This window comes from Cherax quadricarinatus, chromosome 2 (genome assembly GCF_038502225.1).
Source record: "Cherax quadricarinatus isolate ZL_2023a chromosome 2, ASM3850222v1, whole genome shotgun sequence".
NCBI lineage: Eukaryota > Metazoa > Arthropoda > Malacostraca > Decapoda > Parastacidae > Cherax > Cherax quadricarinatus.
The window spans coordinates 68,996,871-69,014,125 of NC_091293.1; the positions used below are offsets into that span (position 1 = coordinate 68,996,871).

Consider the following 17,255-nt stretch of genomic DNA (forward strand, 5'->3'; position numbering starts at 1 on the left):
TTGTGCTTTTGCTGGTGCTAGTGAAGGGAGGGACAACTCCGTGGTTCTACGCTTGTGATAGGAGACTTTAGCGCAAGGCACCAGTTCTGGGAGCCATCCATTTCTTTGGGAACAGTGAATCCCACAGGTAGGGCCCTGTTCCAAACCCTCCTCGCATCTCACCTTTCGTTGCTCACACCACCAGGTTTGGAGACTAGAGTGGATCCTTATACCGGGCGAGTTTCTACCCTGGACCTCGTTCTTGGGTGTGGGTATTTTACTACAGCTACTGTTACTGTAGGCCCCTTCATGGGGAGTGATCATCTTCCAGTCCTTACTTCTACAAATGAAGCCTTAGCAGTGCCAGTGACGGCAGTTCGTTCATGGTGGAAAATCACCCAGGCTGGTTGGACAAACTATAATCGGGTCCTTGCTGATTACAGCCTGCCTCGGGACTCCTTGCTGGACGAGGCTGTCGTGTCTCTTCAAGGGGCCATGCTTGAGGCGGGCTCGCGTTCATTCTGTCTCTCCGGGCGCTTCTCCTGTTCACGCCCCCGGGTTCCATGGTGGAATGATGAGTGCCTCCGAGCAGTGAAGGCGCGTCAGACAGCGTGGGCATGGTGGCGCCAACCCTCTTGGACTCGGTAGTTGGCTTACCGAAGGGCAGACGCTCTTTGTCAGCGAACCCTCCTCCAAGCAAAACATGCATCCTGGGCTTTTTTCTGTTTTTCTCTTTTTCTTTTCGCACCTCTGCCAGTCAGGCATGGGTTTTTTTCGCTCCATGTTGGGATCACGTTCTGTAAGTACTTTTCCCCTGCTGGGGGAAGGAGCGGCTCCACTCTTACCCCAGGACAAGGCTGAGACATTTGCAAATTTCTTCGATCCTATGTTTTCTCCTCCTCCTCCTCTACCCTCTAAGGTGATCAAATGGGGCCCTTTGCCACCTGCCATACCCGAGGTTCACTGCCAGGTGCTGGCATCTCCCTTTAGCTCCCATGAACTGCAGCGGGCACTTTCCCAACTTTCTTCCCGCTCTTCTCCAGGGAAGGACAACTTACCCTATTCATTTATACTACATCTACCTCCCTCCTGTACAGAAGCTATGCTGGAGGTTTTCAATACCAGCTGGTATATGGGTGTCTTCCCTGATATGTGGAAGCGCTCTCTTCTGATTCTGATTATAAAGCTGGGCAAGGATGATACCCAACCGAGCTCTTACCAGCCCATTGCTTTACTGCCCTGCTTGGGTAAGGTGCTGAAATGACTGGTGGCTACTCGTCTCTCTTGGTGGACTGAGGAACATGGCCTCCTGCCTGATAACCAGAGTGACTTCCGAGAAGGTCAATCCACCCTCAACCTTTTGCTTCAATTTACACAGCTCATGCACACTTCATTTGAATGCCGGTAGTTCCTTTTGGCTGCATTTTTAGACCTACGCAGAGCATTTGACTCTGCATCACACACACAGCAATTGTTTTCAAGCTGGCCTGCATGGGGCTGACAGGAGCTCCCCTCTGCTGGATGCGCAACTTTTTGCAAGGGAGGACCTTTCATGTAGCAGTGGGTGGCGTTTTGTCCTCACCCCGTCCTGTATACCGGGGAGTGCCCCAGGGATCTGTTCTTAGCCCACTCCTTTTCTCTGTCTTATTGTCGGATCTCCCTTCCATCCAGGGAGCGCATACCCTGGTATATGCGGATGATGTGGCCCTTATGTGCAGTGCCCCTGGCTTTACTGACAGCGCAGGAAACACTTCAGGGTGCCCCACAACGCATAACATCATGGGCCACCACCTGGGGTTTGGAGGCTAGTGACACTAAGTCCAAGCTCTTATGCTTTACTAGACGCCGACTCCCCACTCTTCCATCAGTCTCACTGAACCAGACGCCAATCCCTTTGGTCTCCTCTCATCGTTGGTTGGGAGTCACCTTAGATGCACCATTCTTGACATGGAAGAAACACATGGCAGCCCTCCACCTCTCGTGACCACGTCGCATTGCACTTATGTGCTGGATCTCTGGCACCAAGTGGGGGGCGGATCGAGACCTTCTCTATAGGCTCTATACAGCTATGGTTTGCAGCAAGCTCACTTATGCGAGTGAGGCGTATGGCTCGGCTTCTTCCTCCTCTCTTCATCGCTTAGACATTCTCCAGAATTCAGCCATCCGTAATATGCTGGGGGCATTCCCCTCCACCCCTATCGCAGCCTTGGAGGCAGAGTCGGGGATAGTCCTTCTCTCGTCGGTGAGGACATCGAGGAACTGTTTACGACTCCATCATATGGCCTCTCTGCCTTGTACTCACCCGTTGCCTCTCTTCACAGATGTGGGAGACAGCCTCTGTCTCCCCATGTTTGGTTCAGCCTTCCTTTGTAGCCAGGGCCCAGTGTTCCCTGACCTGCCTTACACTTCCTGCACTTGTGATGACTCCCTCCCCTCTCCACTCTCCAGCACCCCCCTGGCTAGACCTGACATGATACATTCACCTTGGATTGGCACTACAGGAACAGGGAACCCCCTCAGTTAGTTGCATTTCTATTTGAAGAGTTTCGCTCTGTTACATATGGCTCTTCATTCTCCGTCTACACGGATGGCTCGGCACGGTCCTCCCCCCCTTCTACATCATCTGCGGCCTTCTTCGCTAATCTCTCCCTGTGTCAAACGTGGCGGTTGGACCCTGCTCATTCTGTTCCGGCAGGGGAGCTCTTCGCCATTAACCAGGCTCTGGCTTTTGTCCTAGATCACATTCCCCTACAACCATTGGTTCTCTTCTCTGATTCTGAATCCTCCCTGGCACTTTTGTGCTCCGCCCGTCCACGGTCACTGCGCATCCTCGTTCGTCGGACACAATCTCTCCTGTGCTTCTTGCAGAGCCCAGGTTGGAGCATCTCCCTTCAGTGGGTACCCGCCCATGTTGGAATCTGGGGCAATGAAGTGGCAGATCGGGCGGCCTTCCTCACGCACACACTTCCTACTATTACCTCTCTTGCCCTGGGCCACAGTGATTTCACAAGGGCTGTTTGGAAGGGAATTCATCATCAGTGGCAAGAGTGCCTTGCACACTCCCTCTCTTCTTCAGCATTGGGCTCTGTCCGAACTTTTAATGGCCCCTGCCCTTGGGCTCGCCATCCCAACCGCTCGGTGGACATTGCATTGACTTGCCTTCGAGTCGGGCACTCGCGACTGGCGGCTCATCTGTACCGCCTTCGGATGACGGACTCTCCATACTGCCCGTGGTGTCCCTCACAGCCTGAGACGGTGGAACACTTCCTGCTGTGGTGCCCACGTTATCAGTCTGCATGGACTACTCTCCGTGCAGCCTTGCACACGCTTGGGGTGCACACTTTCACTCTACCTGTCCTCCTCAGCGGGGAGGGGTTTCACCCTCTGGACCATCAGGAGATATTGGCCTGTACCTGCTCCTTCTTGCTGGCTTCAGGGCATATCAGAGACATATGATACATAGTTATTAGTAAAGACATTCTTCCACTTTGGTCGATGTCCCCTCTCCTAGCACTGGACGGCCGGGCTCGATACGGTGTATGCTGTCAGTGGCCCTGAAACCCAACAGAAGAAGAAGAAGAAGAAGAACAGTGCTAGGAGGTACAGTACATAATATGATATTGCTCCTTTCTCACAAACACGATCTTGTTTTGCAAGAGGTCTGCATTCACTTGTTGGTTACACCCACCAGGTCGTTCCCCATAGTCATTGATAAAGGTGATGCTCCCCATACAGCATGTGTGTGCATGTTTGTTGGGTATGCCCTGCTGGTCATAGTTTGAGACGGGTCAGCAAACTGCGGTCCATGGGCCGCATGTCGTGTGCAGCAACTGCAAATACAGTGGACCCCCGGCTTACGATATTATTTCATTCCAGAAGTTTGTTCAGGTGCCATTACTGAACGAATTTGGTCCCATAAGGAATATTGTGAATTAGATTAGTCCATTTCAGACCCCCAAACATACACGTACAAACGCACTTACATAAATACACTTACATAATTGGTCGCATTGGGAGCTGATCGTAAAGCGGGGGTCCACTGTATTTATAAATAGTAAAACTACTGAACCCTCATTGTAAGTCACTTCAGTCACTTACTCATTCATTTATATTTATTGATTTTTTCCATGGACCCTCAAAAATGTGTAAAATATATGATGTGGCATCCATCGTGAAAAAGGTTGGAGACCCCTGGTTTGAGACAATGGTCGTTAATTGATGTGGAAAATTTCCATCCAGCATGTTTGCTTGTTAAACAATACAGAGCTGGTCAATAAACAGATAGGTACTTTTTTGTTCATTAACTGAAATTCTACTAACCAAGCACTCGTTCAGTGAGGGATGACTAGTAGAGCAGGCAGCGGGGTTACTTTGATGCCAATAAAGGGCCCTTGATCCAAGGAACTGGAGCTATCTTATCTTTCCTTGGATTAAATCTAATTGCCTGCCATTCCCCAGGCACTATATGACCCATACATATTTAGCACTTCCCAATACTGCAATAATCATAAGTTGGAGGGCAATCTGACTGTGATGTCAACACACTTCTGGAAAGATAGTGACTGAATGAATGTTGATGAATGTGTTTTCTTCTTTGGGTCATCCTGCCACTGACAAAAAAAATATATTACACAAAAATCTTTCTTAAGCATGTTCAATTATCTTGCTGGACCAAAATGCACATCAACTGTACAATATTATTATTATTATAATCAAAAAGAAGCGCTAAGCCACAAGGACTATACAGCGCTGCAGGGCAGGAAGGAAGCGAGGGCATCAGGTGGCAAAAGGGAGATGGATGAGCAACAGGTTACGGATAACAGCGGGGCAGTGGATGGTGAAAGGGTAAAGGGCAGCAAGAGACTGAACCAGAAAGGGCTGAGGGGAGTGCGAAAAGTATCATCAGAGTTTGTGGAGTAAATCAGTCGTTGTCAAGAAGTCAATGAGAGAGTCAGGATTAAAGGAGGGTCCATCAGCAAGAAGGGAAGGTAAAGAGAGAGTAGGAGAACGAAGACGACGTTGGAGGTAAATTCTGCGTGCTCGTTGATAGAGAGGGCAGTCTAACAGAATGTGGCTAATCGATACTGGAACTTGACACTGCTCACAGAGAGGAACAGGGTGCCTCTCCATGAGATACCCATGAGTAAGACGAGTGTGGCCAATGCGAAGGCGGGAGAGAGTGGTCTCCCAACCTCGGCACTGATGACAAGAAGACGGCCAGTAACCTATGCTCGGTTTAATAGAATGAAGTTTGTTACCGAGCAGAGTTGACCAACGTTGTTGCCAACGGGTGCGAAGGTGGGTAGCTATTGCAGCAAAATAGTCCAGAAATGGAACACCTCGATAGGAAATTGGTAGGTCATATACTGCTGACCGCGCAGCAGTGTCTGCCTGTTCATTGCCCTGTACGTCGACATGACCAGGGACCCAACAAAAAACAATATCTTTATGTTTGGTAGAGATACGGCGTAGCCAAAGTTGGATACGGAGAACTAGGGGATGAGATGTATCAAATTTTCGTATAGCCTGTAGAGCACTAAGGGAGTCTGAGACTACTACAAATGATGACACAGGCATAGATGCGATACGAATAAGTGCTGCAAGAATGGCATACAGTTCAGCAGTAAAAATGCTAGCTGAAGATAGTAAATGCCCTCGTACGACGCTGTCCGGAAACACTGCTGCGAATCCGACGCCGTCTGAAGACTTAGAGCCATCTGTGTACACAGCGGTGGCATGAGAATGAGAGTGGAAGTGATCAAGAAAAAGAGAGCGGGAAGCCACCGTAGGCAGTTGAGCTTTCGAGCAAGGGAGTGAGAAAGAACAGACCCGAACAGCTGGAACTTCCCAGGGGGGTAGGGAAAAGTGAGATGCTACATGAACATATAAAGGTGGTAACTGAAGGGAAGACAAGAGTGAAAGTAGGCGAAGAGAAAAGGGACGGAGCAAACAGGGGCGGCGAACGAATAAAGAATGTCTACTAATATCGGTGACCATTCTATAAATGGAAGGATTGTGTAGATCGTGAGAGCGTACATAGTAACGAAGGCAATGGGCATCACGGCGATCAGACAAGGATGGAACATTTGCTTCTGTATAGAGGCTCTCAACAGGGGAAGAGCGAAAAGCACCAAGGCACAAACGTAAGCCTTGGTGATGGATAGAGTTAAGGCTAGAGAGAGTAGCAGGAGAGGCCGCGGAATAAATCTGGTCACCATAATCGAGTTTCGATAAAACGAGGGCTGAATGTAGGCGAAGCAGAGTTCGACGATCAGCTCCCCAGGAAAGATGAGCAAGGGTTTTAAGAAGGTTTAGCCGGCTGTGACAAGTTGCCTTCAGAGAGGTAATGTGAGGTTTCCAGGTTAACCGACGGTCAAAGAGAAGGCCTAGAAACCTGACTGTATCACGTTCGGGGATACGGGAGCCATAGAGATACAAAGGATGATCGGAGATAACAGAGCGTCTAGTGAAAGTAATTTGGTGAGTTTTGGTACTTGAAAATTTAAACCCATGTGTGGTGGCCCAAGTGGAAACACGGTCGACCGCATGCTGGAGAGAAACTGCAATAAGGTGACAGTCAGCGCCTGCACAAGCAATAGCGAAGTCATCAACATAGAGTGATGACCAAATATTGGGTGGAAGAACAGAGGCCAAATCATTTATAGCAAGGAGAAAAAGTGTTGTGCTTAGAACACATCCCTGAGGGACACCTTCAGCTTGGACGAAGTCCGGGGAAAGAACATTATTGACTCGAACACGGAAATGTCTGTCAGTTAAAAAGTTCTTAAGGAAGGATGGTAGATTGCCTCGGAGGCCTAAGGAATGGGCCTGGGCCAAAATATTATACCTCCAAGTTGTGTCATATGCCTTCTCAAGGTCAAAAAATATGGCAATAACTGAGTGATTATTCGCAAAGGCATTACGAACATACGTATCCAAGCGTAGTAAGGGGTCTATGGTAGAACGACCCTTACGAAAGCCATATTGACTAGCGGAGAGACTGTTGTGAGTCTCTAAATACCACATTAAACGTCGATTTACGAGGCGTTCCATCACTTTGCAAACTGCACTTGTAAGAGCGATGGGGCGATAGTGGGAGGCATCATGTCCTGTAGTACCCGGTTTGCGGAAAGGGAGAACAATGGCAGATTTCCACAGCTGGGGAAGAACTCCTTGTGCCCAAATAAGATTGAAGAGGTGTAAGAGGACTACAAGGGCTGACCGATGTAAATGTTGTAACATACGAATATGAATGTCATCAGGCCCAGCTGCCGATGATCGGCAAGCTGAGAGCGTTGCCTCCAGTTCTTGAAGTGTAAAAGGCACATTATACTGTTCTTCTCCGAGAGAAGAAAAGTCCAAGGGTACTAACTCTCTGGCAGACTTTGAGGAAAGAAACGAGGGGCATAGATGGAGCCCTCGGGAAATACGGACCAGATGTGTGCCAAGTTCAATGGCAACGTCGAGAGGGTTTGCTATATCAACACCAGTGACCCGTAGAACAGGAGCCGGGTCAGGAGAGTATTTACCACTCAATTTCCTCACTTTTTTCCAGACTGCACTCATAGAAGAAGCAGAGGTGATGGTGGAAACATAGTCTCGCCAACAAGTGCGTTTAGCTTCACGGATGACACGGCGAGCGATCGCACGCTTCTGCTTAAAATCAACAAGTCTCTCAGCGGTTCTATTGTACCGGTACCTGCCCCATGCAGCACGTTTCAAACGTACTGCACGAGCACAAGCAGGAGACCACCAAGGCACGCACTTCTGAGAATGCCTGCCTGAGGTTTGGGGTATAGAATGAGAAGCTGCGGTATAAACTGATGTCGAGAAGATGTGTAGGAGCTCATCAATGGAGGATGAAGAAGGAACCTCACTAAAAGCAGTGAGGTGTGAGTAAAGATCCCAATTTGCCCGATCAAATTGCCAGCGAGGGCTACGGGAAGGTGGTGAATAGGAAGGAGAAGTAAGAATGATCGGAAAATGATCGCTGTCATGTAAGTCTGGTAGAACAGACCAGGTGAAGTCTAGTGCAGTGGAGGAAGAGCAGACTGATAGATCGATGCAAGAGAGAGTATGAGTACGAGGATCAAAATGGGTGGGAGTACCCGTATTTAAAACATGGAGGGGGTGAGAGGCAAGAAAAGCCTCCAACTGAATGCCACGTGAGTCACAATGAGACCCCCCCCAGAGGAAATGGTGGGCATTAAAATCACCAAGTAACAGAAGTGGTGGTGGTAAGGATGAAACAAGAAAGGCAAAATCTGGGATAGAAAATGCTCGAGAAGGAGAGAGATATAAAGAACATATTGTAAACCACTTATTCAAGTGGATACGGGCTGCAGTGTGATGCAGCGAGGTATGGACAAATAGTTGACAGTACGGAATATCATTGCGTAGAAGAAGGGCACTTTCATTAAAGGTCCCATCTGAGAAAGGATCCGAAGAATACAATAAATTATAGCCTGAGATAGGTTGGAAAACAGCCGAGTGTAATTTTGGTTCTTGTAAGCAAGCACCAACAGGGGAAAACCTGGAAAGCAACATCTGAAGCTCACCCCGATTACCCCTGAGGCCGCGGATATTCCACTGTAAATAGGCCATGATTGGCGATGAAGAAAATATCAGGAATCTGTAGGTAAAGGCACCTACGGACTAGAGGGGTTAGAAAAGTCAACGTGTGGTGGCATTGGAAGATGTTCAAGTAGCGAAGGAACGGAGCGTTGCGAAGAATGGGGTTGTGAAGATGGAGGAGAGGGAAGAGAAGGAACAGGAAGTGAATCAGTGTCCATTGAAGGTTTAGTCTCTGCAATATATTCTGAAATGGCTTCAAGTGTTTCTGAATTCAAAGATGTATGGGAAACCATATTGGAGATAGGAGGAGGAGGGTGAGTAAAGATTGGGACAGTAATGGACTGTACCAAAGTAGAGGGGGAGGGAAAAGTGTAAGGGACTGGAGATGAAGTGTGGGGGGGGACAGAAGAGGTAGAAACCTGGGAGGTGACAGAAGAGGGAGAAACTTGGGAGGGGACGGGGGTGGAAGGCATAGTACGAGGAGGAGGGTGAATCTCCACACTTGTAATAGAGCCAGAGAGAGGGGAAGAACTAGGTACAGAGACTGGAAAGGTAACGTGTGGAGGTGGAAGAAGGGAAGGAAGGGGCAAAGAAGATTTGAGCAATGTGGATTTTTTGGACTTCTGAGTAGAGGGGCGATTGGTATTAGGTGTCGTACGAGGTCTTGTCGATACTGGGGCTTGTGAGGAAGGACGCGAAGATGCGAGAACAGACTGAGTTGTAGTCGGGACGTCAGAGCCAAGGACAGCAAAAGGATTAGATGCCGTAATGGCTATGGGAGGGGTAACAACAGAGGAGGCTGCAGAAGATGGGACCCCAGAAGTGGGGGGATGTTTGGAAACACGAGAATAAGAAACACGGGGTAGTCTCCCTTGGAGGCGGAGATGAGTAACTGCCATAGCATAAGGGAGACCTTCTGCCTCTTTGAGGCAACGGATTTCACGTTCATTTAAGTAGACCTGGCAACGGCGGGAGTACGAAGGGTGAGCTTCATTACAATTAAGGCAAGATGGAGGTTGACTGCAAGATGTATTAGAATGGTTGTCGGCACCACAGACTGGGCATTCGGCCATAGATCTGCAATATTTCGCTGGGTGACCAAAACGCCAGCAATTTCTACATTGTTGCGGTGTAGGTATCACCTTTCGAACTTGTAACCGATGTCCCGCGACATATACAGAGGACGGGAGTTCTCGGCTGTCAAAAGTTAAACGAGCCACATTGCAAGGGTAACGTCTCCGCCCCCGGGCAGGAAGGACATAAGTGTCTACTTTGAGGATTGGGAGATCCTGGAGTTCCAGCTGTTCAAAAATGTCATTGCCACATGACTGGAAATTCTGTTGGACTATGGTATGGGGCAGAATGACAGTACCACTACAAGAATTGAGAGAAAGATGTTTTTCAATAGTGATAGGAGTAGTATCGATATTCGAAAGGAGAGAAAGATCATGAGCTTGGGTAGCATTCTGGACAGTGACGATGCGCGTACCGCTCTTGAGAGCGTGAAATGAAATATCTCTGCCAACATGACGCAGGAGCGCTTTGGCAATACTATGGTCAGAAAGGTAGGCAGAAGAAGAAGTTGGTCTTAAAGTAAAGAATTTAGTCCATTGTGTGGTCCGAAATTGAGCGTGGAGAGGGAGTGCTTGACGTGTCGGTCGTTTCCGAGTAGAATGGGAAGGTAACGACGGAGCATCATCAGGAGATTGACGTTGGCGTTTAGGAGTAGGACCGGAGTTGGTCCGGCATGAAATGGGTGGGCGATTCGAAAATTGCCGTACCGTAGAGGGAGAAGCCGGAAGCATAGTCAAAGGAGAGCGGAGTTCAGACAAATCGAAGGAGTCAGTCGAAGCCCCGGTACCTGAAGCGGGTGAGGAAACAGCACCAGCAAGAGGTACAGGGGCATCAGGAGTGTCCGAAGAGTGGTCTAAACACAAGGCAGGGTCAGAATGGGGTGCGGTATCAAGAAGGGGCCCGGGGGTAGTGGTTTCATGGACTAGGGCTGCCATGGTTAGGTTACTCCTTTGCTTTTTGTTTTTAAGAAAAAAAAAGAAAGAAGAAAAGAAAATAAAAACAAAAAAAAGAATAAAAAAAGGGGGGAGCGGGGAGGAATAGTTCCCAGGAGGAATGAAAGGGCCGGAAATCTCCCTCCGCGCCCAAGAGGACTCGACACCGCTAGTAGCGCAGATGCAGCATGGAACCCGTGCCATACCCTACCCTTCATGCCAGTAAACCAGCAATCCGGGATAGCAACCTCACATCTGCCGAGCTACCTCGGTGGACAAAAGAGAGGGCGGCCGGATATCCGCCACAAAGCATACCTCCTTCAGCCACCACCCCCGGAATCCGAAAGGTGGCTTCCAGAGATACACCCGTCGCCCAAAAGACACCCAAAGCTACTCCGGGATACCGGAGAGGGATCGGGACATCCCTAGGCAATCCAGATTCCACGGCAAACTACGCCACCGCCAAGAAACCTCAACGGAATGGGATCGACCCCGGTGTCCTTTCCCCTACCTAGGAACTAGCGCGCCTGTGGGAGAAATCACGAAGGCTAAAAAGAGGAAGGGCAAAAGGGAGGGGTGAGGAGGAGGAGGAGGAATGGAAAAAGGGGAGGATGGGGAGGATGGGATAGGGGAGGGGAGAATGGGGGGTAATTAGGTTCGGTCTGAGGAAGAAGACCGACAGGGCTAATTCCTCAGACCAAGAGCCTCTTCACCACGCCAAGGAGCCCCCCTTGAAGAGGAACTGTACAATAGATATTTTTCTTTTACCTTTACCGTAACTATAATTGTTCTGTAACTGCATCCTAGGTACATCTATGACCCCAAAACATTTTTATAAGGATCTAAAACAAGGGGTGATTTTTTTTTTAATTTAATCTACACTGCAGAGTTTACGAAATTAATGTTGCGTGTGTGCTGTGCAATAAACGTTAGAATCACTTCTACAAATTAAGAATGAAATTCTCTAGTGAACAAATATCCCCGGCAACATTCTATGCAATCCACATACTCAACACTCATTCTAGTCTTACATGAGTAATAAGAAAATTCTACAAAGTTTTATCATCAGACTGAAAACTTGGGTAAATGGATCAATAAATGTGTTAATCTTCAATTTGGCACAATTTTAAAGTTTTAAATAGAATGACCAGACTTTCAATAAACTAAGTTTTTTGTTATTTCTGATGCCAGCCAACTCAAATAATCTTCTTACAATGTTAACGGCATACTTCAAACTAGTTATCACTTTACAATTTGTTAAAAAATTTTGAATCCTGAGACAATCTGAATAAATATTATAGAAATAGACTTAATTATAAAATAAATATTTGAATTATCAGGCATACCTAAAACTATTATAATCTTTAAATGTATATTTTAGCAATTTGATGCCCTATTATCTTAATAAAAGTCAAGGGAAACAAAAAATAATTAACTGCAAAAGTTTTCAAATTAAGGCACTGCTTCAAAGTGAACAAAATTTGAGTTGCCTTGAGTAGCCATTTGAATTTCATTTCTTTGACTTTCCTCAACAATATAGCATTTTTATCTGAAGCAGAATTTTGTCTGGTTAACTTTGCACCTTGAAGATACAACATTATAGTATATATATCATGTTTCCAGATGAGGGAGACCACCTCAAAATATAATGAATTAAGTTCTATGTACAAGCTATTTACATACAAGTTAAAACAATTACCTAGTCACTGCTGCTGTACAGTGCTATTAAATCATTTGTGCAGAAAACAAATTAACAAGGTACCAGTACAAAAAATTTCCATGAGTCATTTGTAGGCTTATGATACTCTATTAATGTAATTCCAAAAAATCCCTAAAGAAAATGCAGTTTAAATATTATCTTAAAATAAATGTGCATTGGAAGGATAAAAATTCACTACCAAGTGAGCAAACCAATTTGGTAAGCAATTCAGTGTTAAGCCTTCAATGCAAAAAGTAATACTGTAGACCATAGCCTTTGAGTGAATCATCTTCAGTGCCAGGAGGAATGCCATTTTGAGCTGTGTAGCTGAAGTGCTCCTAGAGCATTCCACGTGTGACAACGCCAACTGATGATGGACCTCCAAGACAGTTGAGACCCTTTTCTTCTTCTTTAGCCTTTGTTAAAGATGCTAGAGCCTGTGCACAATAATTCATCCATGGTTAATTGAAATTATTATATAGCAGATAAAAATAAAAGCAAAGTTAAAATATGTACTACAGTAGACTGTCAATTAACACACAATCCTCTAACACATTTTCTCTATTATGCTATTGCAAAATTGTGGCATATTTTTGATGAACACTCTGTAAAATTTGATTAGCATGGTGCCACTTCCAGAGGAAAAATTTGGAGCTCTGCAAGCTGGACAGCAGGATTTTCCCCTCCTACATCTAGTGAGCTCGTGGGCAACCTGCCTGCGGGTCAAGTCATTGTCTTTGTGGGGGAGGCCTAGTAAGGTTATTTAGGCACAGGTACATTAAGTATAATTATTATACATAGTATAAATTACCTAGGATAACCAAAAAAAAAAATCAGACAAAGTGACTTATTTCCATTGAGGTCCTTATAATATCTTATTACTTTAAATAAAAAACTGAATGGTTATAACTATGACCTACAAAATGATTATAACTATGACCATAATTTTTATAGCGGTGGACTGGTAAACCAGTGGAAGGCCTTGGTCAGATGACCAAAAGCTCCAATGGTGGGCCATCATCTGACTAAGACAGGCGTCGGGAAACACTTGTCCTGTTTCCTGGGAAACTTTACCTAACCTAACCTTATTTAAACCTTAAAAGTAACTCAACTGTGTGAAAATCAGTTACAATAAAAAAGAGATATACTAGGAATAAGGCAAATTGAGTTATTTACATTAACATTAAAGAGAGGATCAGCTTATAATAATAGACTTCATTCATTAGGTACCTTTTGGCTCTCTTCGTGAACTGGCTCAAGCTAGGACAGGCTTTGACATGTATAGGCAGTCCATTCCATTCCTTCATTGATGTGCAGTAAAAGGTGTTTGAAGCTTCCTTCCCTGCCTTCCCTGTCCCACCTCTCATGTCTCAGTGGTCCGTACATACAGTGGGCCCTCGGGGTAAAGGCTTCATCGGTTAGTGCCAAAATTGGCTAACGGCTCACTTTGGCGTAAAAATATTGGCTCGGCAAACGCCAAATAACTCAGCTAAGGGCTTTTGTCCCAAACGTGTCTGTGCAGCCTGAGCGGGCCCGGCCACTCCATGTACAGCCAGTGTTTACAAGCCAGTGAGGACGATTCCACGCATACAAGCGATATATTTAATATTATTCCATTGCTTTTAGTGCTTGTAACTGCTAAATAAGCCACCATGGGCCCAAAGAAGGAAAGAAACACAATAAAATTCAAGAAAAAACTCGTAGCAAAGTACCAAAATGGAGGAGGAAAAGAGAGGGGAGTATGCGCCTTCTGCAGTGATTCAGTGATTCTACGATATGTACGATACTAAAGCAGCAAGTATCGATAAAGGCTATAGTGCCAGCCAGCGATAAAGTGTAGAATTAACAGTGTAGCAAGTAAGTTAAGCGAGTAAGCGATAGAAAAATGACACGAAAGCAACTCTCCAATGTTGAGTGAACATTGAAATGGTATAAAATACCGACAGGTTGTTTGGTAAGACACATGTTGCATATGTGTCTTACCAAACAACTCTCCAATGTTGTTGGATGTGTGTAGGGCTGCTGAACATATGCCACCCTGCTATCTTCCACCACCCTAAACCTCTGCTAGCATCTCCTCCGTCAAACTAACTAATTAAACTAACATCTCCAAGGTAAGTATAAAAGTAAATATAAGTGTATACATAAAAGGACCTCAATGGAAATACGTAAGTCACTCCGACTTTTTTGGGTTATCCTTGGTACTTTAAACATATGCTGCCACGTATGATAATCTATGTATGTAACTGTATTTGTGTATACCTGAATAAACTTACTTATTTATAAATTAAAATGTAAATATTTCTTATTTATAAATTAAAATGTAAATATTTTTTATTTATAAATTACATACAATGTTTAACCCTTAAACTGTCCACATGTAGATATACGTTGACGTGTGGCAGGCTCCGAACGTAGATCTACGTTTTTTTTTACATGCTTTCAAATGGGGAAAGTCAAGGTCGGAGCGCTACGCATGTGAACATAGATCTATGTTTGGACACTTTAACCCTTTGACTGTCGCAGGCCCCTTTCTGAAACTGTCATTCTATGACGCAAAATATTCGAAAAAAAAAAAACAAAATTATTTTTTCTTATGAAAATGTTAAGATTATTTTTCTAAGTGTTTTAGTCCAAAAAAAAAATTTTTTTTTGCCATCAGTACTTACCGAGATATAGAGGCGTGAAGTTTGCAGAAAATGAGCCACGTATGGCAACAGAGGTGACTGCCACTCACCCGGTAAACTTTGGTTTACTTGTATTTGAAGGTTTGTTGTTTTTTTCACTATTTTATTTTTTCACATAACTTATGTGGCCTGTGAGACCAAAGTAAGGTGCAATGTACATATATACACTCGTTGTATACAACACAATAAGCACACAAACATAATTATCAATATATTGTTTACAAAACTTGTTTACAAAAACAAACAATACAAAAATTTTTGTATTACTATTGTTCTATAATATATACAGGTCTCCCTCAACATTCACGAGGGTTAAGGGATCAAGAGCCTCGCGAATGTTGAAAAACCGTGAATGTTTGGTGCCCCAATATATTGTAGGGAAATATATTACAATACTGCTTCCTTAACTTGTTGAACCATGAATAATCATAAAATACATGAAAACGTCGTAAATTGTACTAAATATATACATGTTATGCTTTAATAACGTATGTTATTTAATAACATGTATGTTAATAACATGTATGTTATTAAATACCACAGACTCCACCACTGCAAGTCCCTACTACCCTCCCTCCGACCCCCGCAACTGGCAGCCAGCCCTCCCACCACTCAGTGTGGTGAGTGTTTTGTTTGTTCATTATTTGCTATTAAACTACAAAATAAATAATGTAAACCCATTCATGACTGCATATTGGAATGGCTATTAGGAAAGGTATTAGACAGTGACATCATGTGTTTACTCTTGAACACAGCAAAGAATCGAACATTTCTGCTATTGCTAATAATAACAATAGTAATAATAATAATAATAATAATAATAATAATAATAATAATAATAATAATAATAAATACGATATAATTGAAGAAGGAAATTGTACAAAAATACAAGGGAGTGGTTGACACATCGTCAGTGTGACTTTATTTATGCTGGAGTGAACATTAGTCTCCCTGCTCTTCCAAACATTTCACAATAATTCAGCGGTTGAGGCAGTGGTACTTAATAACATGTATGTTATAAATAATAATAGTACATGATATTATTAATAACATGTATTATTATTAACATGTATGTATTTAATAACATATATGTTATAAATAATAATAGTACATATTATTAATAACATGTATTATTATTAACATGTATGTTATTAAATGCCATTGCCTCAATCACTGCCTCTACCACTCCAGTCACACTCAATCTACAAGCACCAAACACAACGAATTATTGTGAAATGTTTGCAAGAGCAGGGAGACTAATGTTCACTCCAGCATAAACAAAGCCACACTGACGATGTGTCAACCACTCCCTCGTATTTTTGTACAATTTCCTTCTTCAATTATATCATATTTATTATTATTATTATTATTATCACTACTGTTATTATTAGCTGTAGCAGAAATGTTTAATTCTTTGCAGTGTTCAAGAGTAAACACATGATGTCACCGTCTAATACCTGTCCGAATAGCCATTCCAATATGCAGTCATGAATGTGTTTACATTATTTATACTGTAGTTTAATAGCAAATAATGAACAAACAAAACACTCACCACACTGGGTGGTGGGAGGGCTGGCTGCCAGTTGCGGGGGTCGGATGGAGGGTAGTAGGGACTCGCAGGTGGCGGGAAACTTAAATATGATTTGGCGGCTGGGAATTTGGTGGCTGGGAATTTGGCGGTTGGGAATTCGCGAATGTGTGAAGCCCGTGAAAGTTGAAAACGTGAATGTTGAGGGAGACCTGTATACACCAACATACAGTCACTGAACATATTCCTAGAAGTTCTGCAGCTTGTGGAACTCTCTGAAACATGTTTTTATACACAATGGTGTTTTACACTCCTCACACATAAAACCAGTGTGTGTGCATTTTTGTGGACTTTTTTTTATGTGCAAAGACAAAACACCTCCTCTGAGCAGTTTTCTTCAAAGTATTAGCAGGCAGTTGTGTTATGTAGTTATCCTAGGTAAATGGTTGTGTGTCATCATTCCTTCCTTCCTACATTTGTTTCCTACCTTCCTTCCTACATTCCTTTGTCTTTCCTTACTTTTTTCCTTCCTTTCATCTCGTCCTTCCTTCATTCCTGCCTTCCATTCTTCCTTCCTTCTGGTTTCTATAATATATATACACATATATAGTCACTAGATACTTTCATATAACTGCTATTATCTTCATTCAGCAAGCTTGTCTTGTGTGGGAGTGTGTGGCTTATAATTGTTTTGAGTCAGGAGTCCACAGCTGTCAAAATGACATTGTCTCATTACTCGCTCCCCCTACCGCCTGTCAAAACAATGGGGTCGGATGCTTCTT

The 17,255-nt window shown here is 44.4% G+C and overlaps 1 protein-coding gene across 1 annotated transcript in view; it reads right to left on the reverse strand.

Annotated features, from left to right (window-relative positions):
* Positions 1 to 11,410: 11,410 nt before the first annotated feature.
* mRpL20 (mitochondrial ribosomal protein L20) overlaps positions 11,411 to 17,255 on the reverse strand; it is a 90,991-nt gene continuing 85,146 nt past the window's right edge. Inside the window, exon 5 of the mRNA XM_070089702.1 lies at positions 11,411 to 12,695. Coding sequence (XP_069945803.1) covers positions 12,597 to 12,695 — 99 coding nt within the window. The 3' untranslated portion in view covers positions 11,411 to 12,596. The remainder of the gene's footprint in view (positions 12,696 to 17,255) is intronic.